General features: G+C 45.1%; 1 protein-coding gene across 3 annotated transcripts in view; it reads left to right on the plus strand.

Annotated features, from left to right (window-relative positions):
• Ssx2ip (SSX family member 2 interacting protein) overlaps nt 1-18,444 on the plus strand; it is a 36,846-nt gene extending 18,402 nt beyond the window's left edge. For 2 of the 3 annotated variants that reach the window (XM_057793481.1, XM_057793480.1), the window contains 10 exons: nt 2,189-2,299; nt 4,290-4,425; nt 5,554-5,629; nt 5,706-5,886; nt 7,682-7,832; nt 9,436-9,569; nt 9,859-10,032; nt 12,999-13,113; nt 13,604-13,769; nt 14,767-18,444. In XM_057793481.1, coding sequence (XP_057649464.1) covers nt 2,189-2,299; nt 4,290-4,425; nt 5,554-5,629; nt 5,706-5,886; nt 7,682-7,832; nt 9,436-9,569; nt 9,859-10,032; nt 12,999-13,113; nt 13,604-13,769; nt 14,767-14,944 — 1,422 coding nt within the window. In that variant the 3' untranslated portion in view covers nt 14,945-18,444. The remainder of the gene's footprint in view (nt 1-2,188; nt 2,300-4,289; nt 4,426-5,553; nt 5,630-5,705; nt 5,887-7,681; nt 7,833-9,435; nt 9,570-9,858; nt 10,033-12,998; nt 13,114-13,603; nt 13,770-14,766) is intronic. The other variant, XM_057793482.1, reaches the window with a different exon arrangement.
• Nucleotides 18,445-22,354: the final 3,910 nt, after the last annotated feature.

Below are 22,354 nucleotides of genomic sequence, written 5' to 3' on the forward strand. Positions count from 1 at the left end.
CGCCCTGCTCGTGAGCACTGGACACATTTGGGGATGCTCTAACCAAGTGTCACAGATCCCCGTACCACATGCTCCTTTTAGCCCATTGCTGCCCAGTGTACCTTGTCTGTCTTCAGACCTGGTGCGGTAACGCTGTCTCTGTAATAATGCTTTAGCTCCTTGTACGTCCTGTTTGCCTGAAGGACAGGGAGAGCACCCCACTGTGTGTCTTGGCTAGTGGGGGACCCTAGAGGCTGGAGAAGGAACTTAGTGGTTTCTAGGGCTGTGAGCTGTGCATGCTCCAATGACTGAGCCCTCTTAGGGCCTGGATGCTAATCGGGCTGATCCAGATCTGTGACCCTGGAGGACAGTTCGCCAAGTACTGCGCAGGGATGCATGCTAAGTTGCAGTGACTGAGGCCGTTCCTGTGAGGAATGAACTAGAGCAACCTAGAGCAGTTTGCTCTATGAGGATATCTTTTACCGTGGATTTGACATGAGCCAGAATCTGTTACTTTGCTTAGCTGAGGACAGAAATTTGTAAGATTTCTAGATCTAATGTGATTAATTCACCAAGTACTAGAAAAAAAACAGTTCCTGCTCATGTGTTTTCTGGCTACTGGAGTCCGATTCATGAGTCCATAGTTATAACTTCAGTGCACACACACACACACACACACACACACACACACACACACACACACACACACACACCATGTCATGTTTTCCTTATACATCTGTCTGTTGATATGTCTAGGCTGGTTCCATAGCTTAGCTACTATGCACAGTCTTCTTTCCTCGCATCCTGAGCAGCATTTGGAGTTGCTTCCTTCCTCGATGGTCGTAGCTGTTCTGACGAGGGCAATGTGGAATCTTGCTGTAGTTTTTAGTTTGCATTTCCTGTAAGGCGAGATGCTGAAGACTTTTTATATACTCACTGGCCATTCAGAGTTCTTCTGACAACTACCTTGTCAGTGCATCAGTCCATTTAGTGAATGATTTGGGGCTTTTGTATTTAATATTTGAGTTCTCTTTATAGATTGGATTAGTTCCCGCCAGACCTGTAGTTTGCAGATTTCCTCCCATCTTTTCCCCTGCTGACTGCTTTCTTTACTGTGAATAAGCAGGAAGCTTTTTGGTTCTGTGATGTCATTTGTCCATTCTTGAAATCAGTTCAGGAGCCCATCAGATCCTTGCCTCACCCTCTGTCTGAGCTGTTTCCTCTGTCCTTTCCTCTGGCAGCTTCAGGTCTGTGGTCTTATACTAAGGCCTTGCATCCATGGGATGGGGGAGGGGTCTCTCCTGCTTTCCCAGCACAGCGTAGTGAAGAGGCTGACTTTATCCATGCATATGTTTTATGCCCATGGTCAAAAATGAGGTGGCTGTAGCTGTGTGGATTTCTTTCTGGGTCCTGTGTTGTATTCCATTGGCCCTCATGTCTGTTTCTGTGGCCACGATAGGCTGTATTTTTGTTGCTGTGTTATGTTGAATGCCATTGGCCCTCATGTCTGTACCCATGGTCACAGTAGGGCTGTATTTTTGTTGCTGTGTTGTGTTGAATTCCATGGGCCCTCATGTCTGTACCCATGGTCACAGTAGGCTGTAGTTTTGTTGCTGTGTTGAGTTGAATGCCATGGGCCCTCATGTCTGTACCCATGGTCACAGTAGGGCTGTAGTTTTGTTGCTGTGTTGTATAATTTGGAATAAGGTGTCGTGGCACCTTCAGCTGTATTCTTTCTGCTTATGATTATTTTGTCTGTTTTGGGGACTTTGTGTTCCTCTTTGAATTTTAGAATTTTTAAAATAATTTCTCAGAGTTCAGACTTGAGCTTTTGCAGTGATAACATCCCCAAGCTCATCACACTCGGTGGCATTTATCATTCCCTGAAGCCCGGCATCCGCAGGATGGAGGTGTTGCTGTAGGTGAGGGTCTTCTTAAGTGTGCTCTGAGAATGTGAAAGTCTCAGAGAATTCTGGACTCTTCAGTGACAGAATCATAGATGAAGACCCTTTTGTGAGACCATGTTGCGGTTCTTGTATATAAATAGAATAAAAGAATGTAACTAAGGCATATGATTTTGTACATCAGACTTGATAGTAACTGCTTGAGGTAAACATTCCGTGGGCTCCAGCTCCAGGTTAGTGTCACTGCACTTCTGTGGACTCTGACTCCTGTCGGCTTCACTCAGATGGCTCATTTCACGTTACAGGAACAGCTGGAAACCTCGAGGCGAGAGATGATTGGGCTTCAGGAGAGAGACAGACAGTTACAGTGCAAAAACAGGAATCTGCATCAGCTCCTGAAGAATGAGAAGGATGAGGTGAGTCTCTGTGGCCGTGCCTGAGCTGAACTGCTGATTGTGATGTAATGGCCACTTGGCTTTATAAAAGATCCGGTGTCACACCACCCTGGTGTGACACACCTGTCCCTGTCTGTGTCACACCAGCGTGGTGGACACTCCTGTGCCTGTCTGTGTCACACCAGCGTGGTGGACACTCCTGTGCCTGTCTGTGTCACACCAGCGTGGTGGACACTCCTGTGCCTGTCTGTGTCACACCAGCGTGGTGGACACTCCTGTGCCTGTCTGTGTCACACCAGCATGGTGGACACTCCTGTGCCTGTCGTCTGCCCTGCTCCAAGAAGGTTTGCCTTTTTTGTTTGTTTGGTTGGTTCTTTCGTGTTTTTCGAGACAGGGTTTCTCTGTGTGACAGTCCTAGATGTCCTGGAGCTAGCTCTGTAGTTCAGGCTGGCCTTGAACTCACAGAGATCCGCCTGTCCCTGCCCTCCTGAGTGCTGGGATTAAAGGTGTGCACCACCACTGCCTGGCCAAGAAGGTTTTCTTACTTAGTACCTCAGGCCATCGCTGGCAGCAGGCAGTGCCTCCTGTGCCATCCTTCCCTACTCACTCGAGGGCCCACGAGAACTCAGCATGTTCGTCCTTTGTCTCCTCAGTGTTGCCACAGAAGCACGGCTCACCCCTTTCCACCTGCTCCTCGCTTCAGCAAGGTCTCCCTCTACAGTGAAGTCCTCTCTGGCTCTCACCTGACCAGGGCCCATGCATGCTAGGCAAGGCCTTTACCTACCACTAAACTATCTCCTTTCCCCTCTTGCACGATCTTAAATGTTATCGTTTTTCTAGCAAAGAATTAACCTTAGTAGATTACCTAGAATGCACAAAGCTATGACAATTCATATTAAAAATTTCATTTCTAACTGTAAATACCCTAATTCTAATCTTTGCTTAGTAGGTACCTAGCCCTCTTATTTTAGCTGGTGGAGCTGTGTGGAGCGCGGAGCTGCAGCGCTAGTGTCCTGGAGGTGTTATTTATGATGCGTCTGAGAGCAAGCCGTCAGGCTTTGTTCTGTCCTGTGAGCCTGTCAATATAGCTATAAAAATATTAGTTTAATGTTTTATTCTTTAAGGGACTTAAAAGGGAGTTTATTTCTGTTTTATTTATACTTTATTTTATTTTTGTATGAGGGTTCACTTCCATGTCTGTGTACCCCATTCATGGCTGGTGCCTTCGGAGACCAGGAGATTGGATCCTCAGGAACTGGAGTTACAGGTGGTTGTGAGCCAACTTATAGGTGCTGAGCATTGAACCCAGGTCCTCTGTAAGAGCAGCAAGTCTCTTAACTACTGAACCTTCTCTTCAGCCCCAGGAATCTATTTCTTAAAAAGCCCATGAACAAATAGATTTCTTTTTATGCTGTTTAATTAGTGTTTAAAAGAGAACAGTGATTATCTAACCAAAGTTACTGCATAGGAAATTTTGATGTAATGTGTTGATTATTGCATTTTGCTTGATGGTGGTTTGTCTTTGGTATGGAGTAAGTTAACACATTCTGTGATCAGGGTTGGAAACGACTCTAAAGAACAAAGTATACCAGCTGAGCCTGGTAGCACTGGCCTGTCATCCCAGCTGCTAAGGAGGTGGGCAGGAAAACTGAGAATGAAGTCCAGTGTGGACAGCTCTGTGAAACCCTGCCTTGAAGTGAAAGGCAGTCTGGGAGTGTGGTCAGCGCCTTGCATGCACAGGATGGCAAACTCAGAAGAGCAGTCCCTGACCTCGGCTCCCCGTGCTTGCTGCTCAGAGAGAAAGCAGCTGCTGGCAGCCCTGTACCACTGTGTGTTGTCGTTCACCTCGTGTTTTTAGGTGCTTTCCTCTGGCTATAACAAAGGAAGAATCAGGTTAGAAGTAAAAACTCATTGGTGGGAAGATGGGCATAGGACTTGCTTTGCCTTTTGAATTTATGGATTTTAGTGGGTTTATCAATACTTGTTTGATAGAAAGTATTTTTGCTTTCAGGTACAAAAATTACAAAATATCATAGCCAGTCGGGCTACTCAGTATAATCATGACATGAAGAGGAAGGAGCGTGAATACAATAAGCTAAAGGAACGGCTGCATCAGCTTGTTATGAACAAGAAGGACAAGAGACTAGGTATGGCACTGGCGGATAGCGGGAGGAGAAGCTGCGGGGATGTGCCCGTAAGCGTGGCAGTGGAGTGTCTTTGTCCGCTCTAAGTTCTGAGTGGCTCTAGAATTGAGGTGTTTCCTATGAACTACAAACTGAGAGAACTGATTTGTGGAGAAAACAAAACTGGGTTTTAGTTTGCATCACTAGTTCCATGTTGTCTTAGTCACTTTTCTATCGCTGTGAGACAAGTAACCAAGGCAGCTTAGAGGAGAGTGTATTGGGCTTACAGTCTCGGACGGTAGTGCCCATCGTGTCAGGGAGCATGGCCGCAGGCAGACAGGCATGGTGCTGGAGCATTGCTGAGAGCTTACATTCTGAGACAAACTATGAAGCAGGAAGAACCAAAGCCCACCCCTAGTGACACAGCTCTTCCTGCAAGGCCACGTCTCCTAACCCTTCCCAAACAGTTCCACCAACTGGGGACCAAGTATTCAAACATTTGAGACCACCACACATGTGTGTGTTTAACACACTGGGTATGGAGAGAACAGGAGATAGGAAGCATCACATGGCTCCTAAATGTCAAAAGGAGGGATTTTAGAGTTAGCTTTGTAAATGTCAGCAGCAGCAGCAGTCTGGGGTGGGTTGCCGTTTCTTATCCCAAACCCAGTTAGAAATGATAGGTTTCATCTTAGTTCAAAATTAGAATAACTTTTCTTATGCCAAACGATCTGTCTGCATCTGGGGAAGATGGAGCATTAGTACTGTCAAGAACAGTGATGTGGTTAACAAGGCAGGCCAGGCCAGGCCTTCTCTGTAAGTGCCAGACAGTGAGCTTAGTGTTGCCCTCTGCCACTGCAGGGCAGGTTCCCCTAACAGTATGTAAATAGGCCGATGAGTTCTAGGAAAGCTTTGTGTTCAAGAATGGGTTTGTCACCCCGATAGTGCAGTTAATGGCGACACTGAGCTCCCGCTAGTGAGCACGTGCCTCTGTCCTTGAGAGCTCGAGGGTCATTTCATTCCCCAGCCAGGGAAGAAGTGAAGGGTCCTGACTTATGTGCCAGGTCGGGTCAGCCCCTCGTGTGTCTCAGGGTAGTAGAGTTTTTAGCACGCGGTACAGAGATTGATTGTGTTCTGTGCTTACATTTGTAGCCATGGACGTTTTAAACTATGTGGGTCGAGCTGATGGAAAACGAGGCTCATGGAGGACCGATAAAACAGAAGCCAGGTATAGCCGTGTGACCTGACAGTGGTAGCTGGGGTTGCTGCCAGTACGTGTTCTCACATCCGCGGCTTCTCCCCAGGAATGAAGATGAAATGTACAAAACCCTGCTGAATGACTATGAGTACCGCCAGAAGCAGATCCTGATGGAGAACGCTGAGCTGAAGAAGGTCCTCCAGCAGATGAAGAAGGAGATGATTTCCCTTCTCTCTCCCCAGAAGAAGAAACCCAGGGAAAGAGCAGAAGATGGCACAGGCGCTGTTGTGAGTGTCTCTAACACCGACCTCGGATGCTAGCCCGCACAAGTCAGACTCTGGCTAGGTAACTCAGTGAAGGCGGTAACAGTGTTGGGGAGTACACACTGCTCTGCCCCTATAGTCACTGTGACAACTGAAAACTGCCCTGTGCATTTTCAGGCACATCCTGGAAATCACCTGGAGACGACCATCTGGTACTTCATGAGCATCACCTCCTTCATGTTTCTCCTGGAAATGATTTCCAGAATTACGATGCTTAAAATGTTATAATCATTTGACTATTATTTAATTTTACCCATCTTAGATGTGAGCAAACTTAGGCACAGTAGTTGGATTTGTATCTGCACTCAACCACCATGCCGTGTGTGACAGTCTTCACTTCTGTGTGACCGTGTTTACGTCGTGTGTGACAGTCTTCATGCTGTGTGTGACAGTCTTCATGACGTGTGTGACAGTCTCGTGCCGTGTGTGAGAGTCTTTATGTAGTCTCTGTGGAACTCAAAAAACATTCAGTCCACACCTTTATGGAAGCTCATTGTGTTCTAAGTCCCAAAAAGACAGAACGAAGATGGCGAAAGTTCCTCAAGAAACACTTTGGGAAGTGCTAGGCATGTAGAGAAACGGTGACCACCTGTGCCAAGTGTGGTGACTCTTCTCGTTCAGTCAAAGAAGACATCACAGAGAGAGTGGCTGTGGAGGGTTCTTCCAGACTAGATGCTCTCACAGTAGAAAGCACGGAGAAAGTCTGCTTGACTCAAACACCTGCCATGGGAACCTAAGTCTTGGCTTTAAACTAAGTTCACAGTGTTAAAATCTGAAGATAACAGTTTGATTTGGGTCTGTCAGCTGCTTTCAGATTGTGTGTACCAGGTGCATTTGGAATAGAGTTCATGTTAGGCTTTTGTCCCACCCCTAACAGACAGACAGACACACACACACACACACACACACACACACACACACACACACACAGGGGTTGGGGCAGGAGAGGAGAGAGAGACTAAAATCTCAGAATGTCTTAACTCCCAAGTGCTCAGGTCCTGCACCTCTGGTGAGGGTGCTCGGCCTGTAGTCTCAGAGGCTTTCGATGGGTTACAGGCCTATGATGGCAAGAGCTGCCTCTGAGCCTTCTGCCAGCTTTAGTCAGCTGCTCTGCTCAGGACCTCAAGTACCCCAGTGCTGACATCACAGCATCTAGCCCTCCTCCGTTCCTGCTGTGCTTGTCTGTGAGGGAGGGGCCTAATGACTCCTCTTTCTTTTACTTTTCTGCCCCCTTTCTCCTGAGGGTATTTTTCATAGGCAAGGATTTTGACCTTCCTGGAAGTTAGTAATAAATAAAGACTATTTAGTATTATTTCTCTGTGGTAACTTAATCAACATTGGCATATTTTCCTATAATTCCATGTCTTGCTACAATTAAAAGCATGTCGAGCATAAAATGCCGAGGGAATTGGGATTGCTCGTTTGACTCCGTAGATAACCTCAAAAGGTCCGTTTGTGGTGACAGTCTAACAGAAGTGAGTCGGCCCATCTCAGTGCCGCCTGCCGGCCGTGTGACACTCAGCCCACGTTTACCTTTCTGCAGGGTTTGTAACAGAGCATGGCACAGACAGCATCTGCCTCCCTCAGACAGCTCTGTAGAGTCAAAGCTGAAGAGATGTGAATTTGGGAGTTTCTGTCTTCAATGTTAGTAGTGTATTTATAAGGTACTAGGTAATGGGTAGAGAGACTGTCTCAGTCTGCCCGGTTGTGAAACCATTGTAAGTCGCTGCTCTTTCCTTTTGTTCCACCTGGGCTGTAGGTCATCTCTGATATTGAAGATGATGCTGGGGAGCCGAGCAGAGAGAGTGGATGGGGCCTTTCCTGTGATACCGTGAGAGAGCAGCTTACAAACAGCATCAGGAAACAGTGGAGAATCCTGAAGAGTCATGTAGAGAAACTTGACAACCAAGGTGACTGCCGCTCCCATGCATGCGCAGTGGGCTGTGACATAAGCTGTTGCTGTCTGGTCGCACAGACAGCTGAACAGCCGCACTGTGGGCTCAGAACTGCTGGTCACAGGCCGCCTGCTGCTCTGAGTGTCCCCTTCTACCTGGTTTGCCACTGGCTCCGGAGCAAGCCTTAGAGAGCAGCAAGCATCACTGCCATCCTGATGCTGTGTCCCCAGGCAGCTCCGTAGTGAACTGACTAACTTGGAATGCAAGAACATGAAGGGGAACCATTTTATATGTACTAAAGTCTGTGTGCTTTTAAGTCAGGAAAGTTAAATTTTTATTTTTTATTTTTATCATTTTAATGTGTTTGTGTGTCTGTAAATGGGTATATCATGTGACTGTTGGTACCTGTGGGGCCAGAGGTGTTGGCTCCCTTGGAGCTGAAGTTACACATAGTTATAAGCCCCTAGCATGGCTTCTAGAAACAGAACATGGGACCTCTACAGGAGCAGAGTATACTTTTAACCCCCGCCATTTCTTCAACATTAAGATCTCTATTGAGTAAATGAAGTCTACATAAAATTAATTGAAATTGTGAAAATAGTGGATTGTCGCACCAGTGCTGTGGTTGTAAGGGCAGCGGCACAACTCCACGTTGATGTGCAGAGATGACATCGTTTCGTCATCACTGCTTATTAAAGTCCAGACAGCTGATGGACTCTAGTTTTGTAGGAGTTAATGTGAGCACACACAGTCGTTAGTATCTTTCCGTCGCCATCGAAACAGTTTATCCATCCGTGGGGTTTGTTAGCATTCTTTTGTGGTTGGGCCGGTAGCACCTGAAGACTGGGTAGCAAGAACCAGAGGCACAGCGAGGCATGCTATTCATCTTCTCATGATAGTCTTGAATAGATGTGGTTTATAAGTTAAATGTTGGCAGCAATGCTTATTTGTAAATCCATTTAGCCCTAAAATTGTATAACTGTGTAGTTGTCAGAACTTGGAGTTGTTTTGCTTTAAAACATTCCATTTTGTTACGACTTAGGAAAATGTAAAATGCTATAGAAAATAACTTCCTTTTACAAAACCCGTGGGAAGCACAGGAAGGGAAAATTTGGGAGACTTTTATTTTGAAATGTCTGTTCAAGATCAATGTGTGTCCACAAAACCTGTGCTGGTTTCTGGCTTCTAGTCTTGATAAACACCACGACCAGAAGCAACTTGGGAGGAAAGGGGTCACCTAACCTTACAGCTCATAGGCCATCATGAAGGAACCAAAGCAGAGGCCATGGAGTAGTGCTGCTCACTGGCTTGCTCCTCATGGCTTCCATAGCCTGCTTTCTTACACAGCACAAGACCACCTTCACAGTGGTGGTCCCACCACACTGAGCTGGGCCCTCCTACAAGGCCAGCCTGATCTATAAAGCAAGTTCCCAGAGAAACCCTGTCTCCAAAAACAAAAAAAAAACAAAACAAAGCAAAATTCCTAGAGACAGTGCCTTGTGGGCTTGCCCACAGAGCTGTCTGATGGAGGCTTTTCTCGGTTGAGGTGCCCTCCTCCGAGATGACCCTAGCTTGTGTCAGGAGACAACAGACTAACCAGCAGACGGGATTCTGTCAGTTTCAAAGGTCCACATGGAAGGCCTCGGTGAGGACGTCATCTCACGGCAAGACCATGAACAAGAGACTGAGAAGCTGGAGCTGGAGATCCAGCAGTGTAAAGAAATGATTCGCGCTCAGCAGCAGCTCCTACAGGTAAGTGGGAGTGGCCTCGGTGTTCCTGAACCTGCTAGATTCTTGCTCCGTGTCGCCCAAGGTCTGCAGAGTTGAATTCTGCACCAGGAGTAGTAATAAGTTGTACCCCTTCTTCACATGCTCCCTTCTTTGCCAAAGGAAGCAGCACTTGGGGAAGCAGGTTTTCAATGGCTAACTGATTCTGCATAGTTTATGTCCGTGGCCAAGCTTTGACCTGTCTTCCTCACCCTCCCTTGAAAGTGTGTGAGCTGTGTGGGCTTCCTGACTTCCCATGTTTAACCCTGAACAGCAGCAGCTGGCCACCGCCTGTGACGACGACACCACCTCACTGTTGCGAGACTGTTACTTGCTGGAAGAAAAGGAACGCCTCAAAGAAGAGTGGTCGCTTTTTAAAGAGCAAAAAAAGAATTTTGAGAGGGAAAGACGAAGCTTTACAGAAGCTGCGATCCGCTTGGGGCTGGAGGTGAGCTCTCAGCGCCGCTGCATTGGGCACGGTGTGCAGGTGCACGCTCCTGGGTCCAACTTGGCTCTGCCGTCATTTTATCTGAGTGTCACATGGGCACCTCACTGGTGTGGGGATCTAACTGAGAAGACTTCCATGGATTTAAGCCAATAGAAAGTCTTTATTATCCAGCCAGTGACCACTGTATGTTTGGGATCCCTTCCTCAGGCTGAGCTTTTAAGCACAAAAACCAAATCTTGGGTTGACATACTTAGTTAGCAAGAACAGTTAGCCAGAAGCAGAGCCACAGAAGTGAAAAGGCAAGGTTAGTGCATTTAGAGACATTCCCAGAACTATGGACTTTGAAGGATTAGGTCTTTGTTTCATGGCCTGGGTGGCACTTCCATCATGGAGTCAGTTGTGCTAAGGCCTAGAGGCCTGTACATTACGAGTAACTGGAAATGGAAGGGAGGCTGAGCAGATGGATGATGTTTTGTTAGATTTTCAGTTTCTTTTGGGCATCTCTCTCTTATCCATTGTGATACATGTGGTACCAGAAGATAGTACCAGCAGCAACCTTGTTTCATAGAGCAGAAAGCACAGTAAAAGACAGTGTTTCCCGGACTTGGAGAGGAGTGTATAGCACTTAGTGGTTTGTTGACGGGTTGCATTCTGTCAGCAATGCATTGCCTCCTTAGGGCCCTTTCAGAAATTACAGACACAGCGTCCCAATGTGGTTTTAAAACTCAGCTGACTATACAGAATATTATGGAGTGAGACAGTGTCCTCTTTATCTCCAAATTTATCCCTTAGATATTACCACAGATTAAAAGAAATGTCTACTAGGAGCTCGGTGTGGTAGCACCTTTTAATCCCATTTCAGAGCTGGAGAGAGGGTACTTTCTGCTTTTACAGAAGACCCTGGCTGGATCCCAGCACTTACAACTGTCTGTAACTCCATTTCCAGGGAAGGAGGCCTAATGTTTGGCCTCCATGGGCACAGGCACGCATGGGCTCAGATGCACGTGCAGGCATTCGTACACATAAAATAAAAACTGGACTCACAGAGCTCCGCCTCTTGAGTGTGGGGATTAAAGGCACGTGCCATCATGTCAAGCAAAAATGCTTTTCTTAGCTTTTCCATACCTCTCTTGCCCGCCCCTTCACGGTGAGATTGTCTTCATTGTCCGAGTGCTATCACATTTATACTCTGCCCTATGCTATAAACACCTATAAATAAGGTGAGTTGTCTAAAGTTGGCACCTAAAAATTGAAAACCGGATAATAATGTTGATAATATGATTATGTGATATTATTCATTCTATAAACAAATAATTCATTTGAACACATAAATGATGGCTCTGAATCCAGGGCCTCATACATGCAAAAGCAATCCTTCTGCCACCAAGCTAGTGTTGGCCCTGAAAACGTAGTAAGACTTTGCCTGTTGTAATCTGCTGAGTCAGACTGTGTTCCTGCCACTCAGGTTAGTTTCTTTCGTGCTTTCCTTGTGAAGTCTATGTCACTGTCTTACATCACCTTTTAAAATGAAACACGACATAGTGACAACCAATCTGAATACTGGAATATCTAAAACTGTATTAGATTATATCAGCTGGGTGTTTAATTTTAACTTCTAGCTTTCACCTCAAGAATTAATTGAAAGAATTATTCGTTTTAGTTTTTGTTGTTGAGGACAGGTTAGTTGACAACATGGCCTTTGTTACTTTGTAGGTAATTTTGTCGGGCGCTAGCCTACAAGCCCTTTTGTGGAAGTTTTTGGGATTTTCGTAGTTCCTAATTTTGCCAGGATATGTCTTAGTTTTTTTCATCCAGAAGAATCTAATGTCTTCAGTTTAGAGACGTTTTTCTTCTGCTTGTTTCCCCTGACATTGGTTCTAAGTTCTGGATTTTCTCTTATGTCGTCAAACTGTTTCCAGGATCAGTTTTATTGTTTACTTCAGCCGCTGAGTTGTTATTTCAGAGTTTGTAATTTTCATTTTCTTTGTGCACTGTCATTGTTTTGTGTGCATTTATGAATCTCTGATGTGTGTGACAGTATTTTCAGAACTCTTGAAACATTGTTATCTGCAGTTTCCTCATCTGCCATTGGTTTTCTTTGCTGTCTGGTGACACTTGGGTCCAAACTCCCATTTATGAGTCCTGGTTACTTTAAGGCCTAACACTTATTTCCTCTACAATTGCAAAGTCTCTTCCATCAGGAGCTGTCTTCCTCAGGCCACAAAAGTGTCCTCCAGCTCTCTGAGAACATGTCCACTTGTCGACACAGGGGACACACAGAGATTGAGATAGGAGTCATCAGCTGACCAGAGAGGGGGCCACGTTGGTGCACCCTGTGTCTGCCCTCTTATGGCTCAGGAGCAGTGGCCACAACAGAATGCTAGTGGAGAAAGCAATGCCCGATGTAATCAGAAGTCCCTTCCAAGTGGCTGACTTATGAAGCAGAGTATTTTCTGATACCAGTTTTATGGTCATGTGTTCTTTGTGTTCAGAAATGCGGCTAATACTCTGCTCAGGTGAAACCCAGCGGTTGTTGGTGTAGTTAGTAAAAGCTATGATTTTCTATTATTTAAATTGTTTAAAAATTATTATGTATGAGGGTCTTTAATCTAATGTATGTCTCTGTTGTACGTGTCTGTGGACCCTGTGTGCCTGATGTCCTCAGAGGCCAGAAGACCCTTTTGTCCTTACATCCCTGGAACTGGTGGTACAGACAGTTGTGAGCCATTGTGTGGGTGCTGGGAATTGAACCCAGGTCCTCTTACGAGCAACAAGTGCTCTTAACCATGGCACCATCTCTCCAGCCCCAAATTTTTATTTTTTAAATATTCTATTCTCAAGTGTCTTTTAGTTTCTAGGCAACTACTTCATACAAAAAGCATTCAGGTGGCCAGAGAGAAAACAGCTGGAGAAGTTATGGGGAATGACGTGTAGTAATTGCCAACTCTGGTTTGTTTGTACCCTAGAGAAAGGCGTTTGAAGAGGAAAGAGCCAGCTGGTTAAAACAGCAGTTTTTAAACATGACGACCTTTGACCCCCACAACTCAGAAAATGTGAAGCTGCTCAGTGCCTTCTCAGGAAGTAAGTGCTCCCGAGCTATGGACTCTGCGTGCACACGCACACAGGGCCATCTGTCTGTCTGTCTGTGGGAAGCCTTCGTCCAAGGGAAGCCTTTTCTGTTTTTAATCTCTGCCTGCCTGTGTGTTCAAGTGCTGGTGATTGAACCCCGGAGTTCAACCCATAATAGGCTACAATTCAACAAGGAATTGTACCCTGGTCCCCAAAATCAACTTAGTGTTTTATTTACTGAAGTCACAATAGAGCTCATAGGAGAACCTTGCATATAACAAGGCATTTTTGTGAGTGTATAATAATACCATGCTTTTGAGATTCATGATTTTAGCTATTAACCATTTTTAAGCTAGATTCTTCTAGTTGCAGAATATGCCTCAGAGTTGGCAATTAATTTGTTCTTTCTCAAATCCCACTCCAAATTGCAATGATTAATCCTGCTTGTCTGTCTTTATTGTGTCTGATGTGCCCTGCTCTTTCCCTTACTCCAAAAAACCAGGTTCTGATCCAGACAATCTTATAGTGCACTCACGGCCACGGCAGAAGAAGCCACACGCTGTGGCTAACGGGGCGCCAGCTTGCACATCGAAACTGACTAAGTCTCTACCTGTTTCACCCTCTACTTCAGACATTTGCCAGACACGCTCCTGTGTGTCTGAACACAGGTATTAGTTTTTAAACGGCTGTTTTTAAACACTAAAATGGTCAGTGTTGGCTTGCTTTGGAGAAGTTGTTACATATAATATTTGTGACAATAGAGGCTTTGGAGAGAAATCTGCATGCACAGAGGTTCCCAGTGTGTGAGTCTTTGTGCTAGATATAGAAGTCTAATGGAGAACAATTTAAAGTATGGACTTATGGACCAGTCTTGAATGGTGCACAGCTTTCATGCTAGCACTCAGGAGACAGAGGCAGGTGAATCTCTCAAAGTCTGAGGCAAGCTTGGTATACACAGTGAATTCTAAGTTAGTCAGGGCTGCCTAGTGAGATCCTGCCTTAGAAGAAAGACAGGGATGACTCATATCAGGAATCACTTAAGTATTGAAAAATGCCATTTTTATAGTTCTTCAGAGTACATAGTTTAAGTTTCTTTGTTATGCCCATTACACTGGTATTGAAAGGCAAAGAGCCAAGAAAAAACACTTCCTCAGGGTGATAAAGTAGATTTCTGCCTATGGAGAAAATATTAAAGCAGTTTAAACCCAAACATATCATTTTATAGAATAATTTAGTCTGTATTTCTATGTCAGTAATCTAAGAGCTACAGGACAAATATTAGGAGGGGGAAGAAAGACACAAGCTTTTTGCAAGAACAGTATTCTAGTTTTCTCTACAGGAAGCAGACTGTGGTCAGTACTATAGTCAGGAGGCACTGTAGAAGGTGAGACGGGATCGTGTTCGTTTGGAATCGGGTTATCTTGTGAACACAGGAAATCCTTGATCTGCCCTGGGAAGATCTTGCTGCTCAGGCCTGTACCTAGTGACTAGATGGAAGTCTCAAATAGAGCCAGCTCTAAGTGTGCCGCCTTCTCTTCTCAAGTGGCTTCCTGAAAGGTTTTGTTAGCAGAGAAGCGGCAGTCAGACTTGAAATGTCAGGGACATCCGTCTGCTCTAAACAAGGAGCAGATATTTAGTTATTAAGATTTATCTTATTTCTTCCAGGAGTTCAATCAATGTGCTGAGTATAACTCCTGAAGAAACTAAACCAAATGAGGCCGGACGAGAATGTACGAATCAGAAGTGGAGCGTGGTGTCGAGACCCAGCTCACGGGAAGGTTGCTACAGTGGCTGCTCCTCGACCTACACAAATTCCCACGTGGAGAGAGACGACTTACCTTAGATTCACAGACAGCGGTGCTCTCGCTGAGCTGTGCATCTGGATGCATTCACGTCTGAGTCAAACAGGGTGTGTGATAAAGTCAGTCGTCTAATTGAAGATGGTCTGGGTGGTTTGTCTGGACCCCGTCTTCCCCCAAAGAGCTGCAATGCTAAGCTGTTGAAAAGGATACAAAGGCGTTGGGTGTGTGATAGTGACAGAAGCCGCGGGCTCTGTGACTAGAGGAGTGTGTGTTTGGATGGGAACAGAAGCACTGGAATGAATTTCCTCTTCCAGGTATTGAGAATAGCACTTTTAGGGGACCGATTATTGTAAACATTAAATTTTTGTCCCAAATATGGTTGGCATTGGAAGTTTAGCCTTTACTTGAATGTATACTGTAGATTTTTAACAAAGCAAGTTCTATATTTATTATGTTTAGTGTGATTTTGGGATTACCTCTTTCATGTTTTACATAAAGTGAAATTTATGTATGTTCTGTACATAGATATACATGATTATGTTAAGAGGCTTTAAGGTTTAAAATTCCACACAATGCTAGAGTGTAGTATTTAATGCCAGTGTCTTCAGTGGCATTATGTTTACAGATGTGCTAGGACAACTGCCACCTGACATTTAAGATTTTATTTTTAAGCCATCTGGGCAATAAAAATTCAAAGCAACTCCATGACAACTAGAATTACTAACATTACATTTTTGAGATTTTTAAAGCATTATATTTTATTTTATATATGTGAATGTTATTATTTCTAAGAGGAATATTGATTATGGAGTAATGGGGGAAAGATAAAAGTGTCTTTGAATTATAGTATAAGAGGATTGGTTTAAGGTATTTGGATGATAAAGGATATTTAATATAGCTGGATGGTGATATTTTCCTTACCAAATGGGTGCCAGTACAGTAATATCTGTACCAGCCAGGGCTTTATATCATTGCCAATAATTTTGTAATTAAAAAATTTTCAACTAGATACTACTACTACAGAAATAAGACAGTGTAAAACATTGGCTTTTGTAATTGAGATATGACATTCTGGACGCTCATGTCATTTCATTTTCAGAACAATCTTAGGCTCTTTTGTCTCATGTTTCTGCTGCATGTTTCTTCCTGAGAAGTATGTTATTATTGATAGTGATGACAGTAATAATAAATGTAGACCTAGGCCAGGCTTCTCCTGGATTGATTCATCCAAAAGCTTTTAAGTGCCTCACCCTCTTGTCTCTGCACATAGACGCCGACATGAGTCCTTGCTCAACCATGCAGGTTAGTCCCGTCCGCCTTTCTCTTTCCTTGCCCCTGTTTGTGGCTCTTGCATTAAATTCATCAGGCTACCAACCAAGAAAACTGTGTTGTCCATTGACTGTGTGACTTTGTGTGGGGCTGCTCAGACAGCACGACCTGCGGAGGCACTGCTGCCCACTAAGCGTCCTCTTGCTGGTAGCCATGCTCATAGATCAAGGAGCTAGCGTGTGTGTGAGTCGCTACCTTCAGCCTGGTGCATGATCATTTCCTTACTCTTTAACATGTGACATTTCAGAGATACTGCTGTAGTCCAGAGGAGGAAACCCAGCTGGGATATAATTGCCTTGCTGTTGAAGAAAGGCAATCAAAGTTTTGAAGTAGTTTCTGATTATTTCTACCCCACATCCCCACAGGGGTCTGTCTCCATGACAGCCTTGGCCAGATAGAAGCATTGCTGTTTTTCGTCATAGCTGTGCTGTATTCCATGAGGAGGGTTTTCTGGAAAGGAACACCTGCTTTTTTTGCTGTGTTTGCATTCCAGCACAGGCTGAGGCTCTCATACCACAAAGAAATTCCTGAGAGTTTAAGGTGCGAAGGAAACTGTAGAAGAGAACCAGATCTCTCTGCTTTAGGGGTGTGCACGAATCTGCTAAAAGCCGTACATCTTCCTAACTCTCTTGTTTTGCTGCCCACTCCGATTTTAAAATGATCCCAGATCACCAGGCTTCCCAGAGAGTTGAGTGTGCTATGCTGGAGAGTATGGGTTGATGGGAAAGCTCCCGGGGCTCTGCCTCTTGATTTGCAGATCTTTGCAATGTGCAAGCAACACAGCCATGCTGGTCCTTATGACCCCATTGATAGTGCCAGTGTCTCCCGGCTCGAAAGCCTCCTGGTAATTGTATGTGCTTTATCATTATTGTTATTGTTTATCAATATAGAAATCTGAAACTTTGTACCTCAAGTTGGTTTGTATATACTCGGCATACCCACTTTGAATTTTCAAAGCTTAAAAATGGAATTGAAAACTTGAGATAGTTTCCTTCTCTTAAGTAACTTTACAGTGATTAGAAACTTAATAGAAAATTCAGTGACAGAGAAGACCATGGCTAATATTTAATAAAGGAGTATTTTCTTAGAGAAGCGAATATTAGATGATTTAGGTTTACAGGACTATCCACAGCAGGTTGTTTGCCTCGTTATATAAATGGAATACAGTACGTTATTTGGGAGTAATTCTGAGGCTCCTCTCCTAGCTAAGTGAGATTGTCGAAAGGCTTTTTAATAACTTGGTTTTTGTAGGAGAACGTATTCTATGGTGCATGATGAGACTGGTGCCTGGAATCCAGTTAACTTCCCCTGGGTAGGTCAGTCTCAAAGGCCTTGGGACCGCAGGGGCTGCTTCTAAGTGTGGGAGCTTGGAACACTGTGAACTAATGAAGCCCTTCTGTGACTGCCGTGCTGTTAGCGTTCTTAAAGTGTGTACACCAGTGTGGACATGCTCTTGGAAGTATACACCGCAGTGTGGACATGCTCTTGGAAGTGTACACCGCAGTGTGGACATGCTCTTGGAAGTGTACACAGCAGTGTGGACATGCTCTTGGAAGTGTACACCGCAGTGTGGACATGCTCTTGGAAATGTACACAGCAGTGTGGACATGCTCTTGGGTGGAATTGTGGGACTGCAGTAAACACACCTTGCCTGTGCTCGTGTTCATTCTTCCACTCAGTAAGCATGGGCGGAGGACCTGCTGTTTGTCGTGTCTGTGTTTGTCATGCTGGCCCCTGAGGATCAGAAGATGGGCCTACTCACCCCATCCCTGAGAATCCCTGAGTTGAATGCCGGCTGTAAAACCTCAGTTGTCATAAACCGCTGGTGTGTTAGTCCCGCATCTGTCTGGTCTGCTCCAGGTCCCCCGCTTGCCCGCGTTGTAATGGTAGCAGTGCTTGGCTTCCGCAAGCCCTGCCACTATTTCCCGTGGGATGCACAATAGAATACATTTATTGGTTTGCAGGGTTTTTTTTTTCCACAAATGTCGATATACAAAGCAGATAAAATTTTATTCCCGCATGGGAGAGATGAATCACCATCCAACAGAAACTACGCAAAGATGTGCATCCAGATGAGATTGTGAAATAGGTGATTTCCCTCTTTTTTTTTTCTTTCTTTTCTGAATTGAGTGTTTGGTGATTCACCCTCCCCCTTGCCCCAGGGCTGAATGTAAATTAGAATGGAATGGACTACTGATTAAATGATTTTATCTACAACCACCAATTGTCTAGTTGAAGTTTTATTTTTGTGAACTCTCAGGAATAACACATTTCAAAGGGTTGAGGAAATGCTGTCATCCAGTGCCATGTTCAGACTCATGTCGGTGTTTGCCCGTAAAACCTTGGAATGTCTTTATCAAGTGTGTCACTTAACAGACAATATCTGTTTGGGAGGTGTACCTGTTGACAGGGTGATCAAGTGGCACAGTTCTTCGTTGGAAGAAGGGGCAGTGACACTGGCCTTACTGAGTTCCGAAGCTCTGCCCGCTTCTGAGGTCTGTGCTTGAGTCCTTACAGAGTTTTAGTGTAGAGCAGATCACACTACGCTCAGTAAAAGTTCACAACGTACTACAAAAGGCTCCCATTCCTGTAAGTCCTGTGTGGCTCAGTACTTACCTCACTTACCCCGTCTTCATCCCACTCCAGCATCGTCAGGTCCTAAAGAGCTGACTAGGGCATAGTGAGCCATCTTCTAAGGGCCCGGCCCGGCCGCAGCAGCCTGGCCGCAGCAGCGGGAGGAGTGAACAGCTCTTTGTGAGCCTCGGCAGCCTGCTGTGGGGTGCCATATAGTTGATGCTGATAGTTCATCCACTTAGTTCTTACACAAGCAGAGAGCTGCAGCGATTGTGAAAGCTTCAGACATTATCTTTGGAAGAGACACTTTAAAATGTTTTTCATAATAGATTTTAAAATGTTTAAATGGAATTTTACCCATTTAGTTATTAAAATATAGTGTACAGAACACATTTTGTTTTGGCTTTTTCAATAGGCCTCTGAAAGAATATTAACATCTTTTCAGGATTTATAACAAGCTCGTGTTTGATGGTAACCTAGCCGGAGTGAAACCAGAGCACTGGTGAACAACACTGGTGTCTTCGGATGCCCGGGTCTCCAGCTTCAGTTCCTGATTTTTTTTTTTTTTTTTTTTTAAATTCTGCACTAGAGTGGACTCACATTAACCCTGCATGTCTGGTGTTCACTCGGTGCAGAGAGAGGTTCGGTGAAGTGCGCTTCTCAGCCTGTGTGGAGCAGAGTGCTTTGGGGAACAGGAACGGTTTGTAAGCATTTTTCTTGCTTTTTTTTTTTTATCTTGAGAAGCCCTTTTGCTTTAAGTCTTTGAACTATTTTATTTTAGCTAATGGTTTTCATTGATATGAGTTACTGAACATGCTCATATTAAACACTCCATATTAAGAAAATCATATTAAACACTCCATATTAAGAAAATCAAGACATCCCTTAATCTGTCCACATATTAAAGTTAGAAGTTTATGTAAAAGGAATATAATAAAAGGCTTTAAAAGCCTGTGGTTTTATAGTTTTTTAGAAACCCCTTTTTCCATGAAAGGTAAAAGGCCTACTCTTTGGTAATTACTTAAGCACAGGAACAATTGCTTAAAAAAAATTTGTTATTTGATGTCAGTGAAATTAATCTTCCCAAACAAAATCTCACTGGTAATGCCTCAAAGGTGAACAGAAATCCAGCCACACAGTGCTTTGGCATATTGTTGTAAAAAGTAAACAGTTAAAAAGAAATGATTTGCTAGCACGTGAAAGACTAGCATGGGCCTTGTCCTCCTACGGCTCTGTTGTTCGTTTTTGTCAAGGGGAAATGTCTTGGCGCAGACACCATTCATATACGCTTCCAAGCCAAACTTTGCTCCTGCAAGGCCCAGAAGGACTGGTAAATCTCAGGTGAACTCTGGACTTGGTAGTAAGGGCCAGAGACAAGTGTTCCTATCCCAAACACAAGGGCTTCCATGTGACATCCTGGAGTGACATTCCTACTGACTCAAGAATCCCTCTGGAGGGACACCTGATCAGTCCATAACATTCCCTTGTTACGGCTCTCTTGATGGCTACAGAGAAAGTTCTAAGAGTGATGGTGCTGCTTGTGACTGGCCTGGGCCACAGGCCTCAGCTGTGATAAATGGTCACCCTGTGTGGTGTGTGCCTTTGTGAAGCAACTCCAGTTGGAGTTTCATTAGTTCTGCCCCAGCCCCCTTCCCCAGAACTGGTTCCTTTGAGTCCGGCCTCAGTCACTGGCAGTTCCTCAGAGAGAAGCAAGTTGTACTCTATCCCAGTAAATAGCTCTTAACATTTGCTTACATGTGCAGCGAAAACCAAGGAAACCCCAGAAATTTGTACAAATTCAAATAAATATAAGGGGATAAATTTATGCATAATGTAAACCTTGCCTCTGTTTGTGTTTTGTGTGATTCTAAGAAACACCAGGTGAAACGGAAAGCTACCCAGCCAAGGTAGGCTGCACAGAGCTATCTCAGACATGTGCCTATTGCTCCAGCTTATGATGCGTTATAAACCACACCCATGCCCAGCTAATAGCATATTTCCCATCAGGTCTTATGTTGGGAGCACTAAGACCCCAGATCCTGAATTTCTTGTAATCCCCTGATCTGAGTGCCTACAGCTGCTCTGAGCACGAGACCTTCAGGAGTTTCTGATGGCAGGAGAGTGGTTTCTGGTGGGTTTGGCTGGGGCCTGGCTATCTCTATATAATCTGTCCCTGAACACAATAAAGGGGGACATTCTTGGGAATTCAAGGATGACCCGTGTCGCTGTCTCTCTGTGTGTGTGTGTCTGTGTATTTTAACCTCCAGCCCCCTTGCCTGAAGCTCGGTAACTGGGTGCCAGCGCACAGACACTGGGGCGCGGTGCGCGGAAGTCTTATGCAGCCCACAGGCTGCAACAGAGGGGCATCCTCCAGACTCCTGCATGGCGACTCCATTCCCACTGCCTGGGGTACAAACTGATCATTCCCCCCAAACACAATGGAGCCTCAACAAGGGCATGATGGTCCCTTACCTCTCTCCATCATTGTGGGTTCACCCAGTGTGTTTCTTGTGCTGACCAGATGTCTCAGCTTAAGTTGAGTGATCAATGTGCGCCTCTGGTTGACAGGCAGTAAACACACCTTTGGCTCTAAGGAGCACCTCTGTACCAACTCAAGGCTAACTTGAGTGTCATAGTGCAGTCTTGGCATGTTAACAGAGAGACCTGGCCAGCAGCGTGGCCACCATCTCTAATCTCTATTGGTCTCCATCGTGTGGCAGGTGGAAAGATCACTTGCTCAGAGGCCAGAGCATAGGCTCTGGAGCAGCTTCAGTGCTGCTGCTCCCTGGTGGAAAATGGAGACTACTTGGCATCATTGTGAAGATCACAGACTTGTAGCTACCTGGTCCAAGTTGAAATCTTAGCTCCATGTCTTACTATCATCAAGCTACAATCAACCCTCGAGGCACACATCAGGTTTAGATGGAAAAACCCTGAAAAACAAGAGTGTCTGCTGAGGCAAGCTCAGGTCAAATCCCTGCTTCATATTAGTAAGATGGGTTCCTCGGACCATCCACTCTGGTTTAGCTTCATTGTCTGTCACGCCTACCTTCCGTGGCTGCTATGTCGATGCTGGTATAAGGAGTCAATCGTACCGGAGTGGCGAGCGGGGAAGTGGCGAGCGGAAGTCCTCTCATCACCCTCATCACAGGAGACTGAAAACATGCTACTGCAGACCCCGAGAAGACATCGCGGGGGTGGAATCTGAGAGTGTTAATGTCAGCGTGAGGGATCTAGGATATCAGCCTCCACACACGGACCGTCTGGGTTAGGTACCCAGTTCATTGTGGGAGGGAGACCGCCACCGCGGGTTGCACCGTCCTCTGCTGATTTCCTGCACTGCAGAGGGGAAGGCCAGCTGAAGGCCTGCACGCATTTGTCCTGCTATCTGATCGTGACCAGCTGCTTCCAGATCCTGTTGCCTTGACTTGGCTGCTGTAGTAGACTCTATGCTTGAACTGTGAGCCGGCATAACCTCCTTAATTACAGCAGCAGGAAGCCAACCTGCGAAGATTAGAAGTAAATTAACGTATTCTATCTCCAGTTAC

This window comes from Chionomys nivalis, chromosome 18, assembly GCF_950005125.1.
Source record: "Chionomys nivalis chromosome 18, mChiNiv1.1, whole genome shotgun sequence".
NCBI classification, from domain to species: Eukaryota; Metazoa; Chordata; class Mammalia; order Rodentia; family Cricetidae; genus Chionomys; species Chionomys nivalis.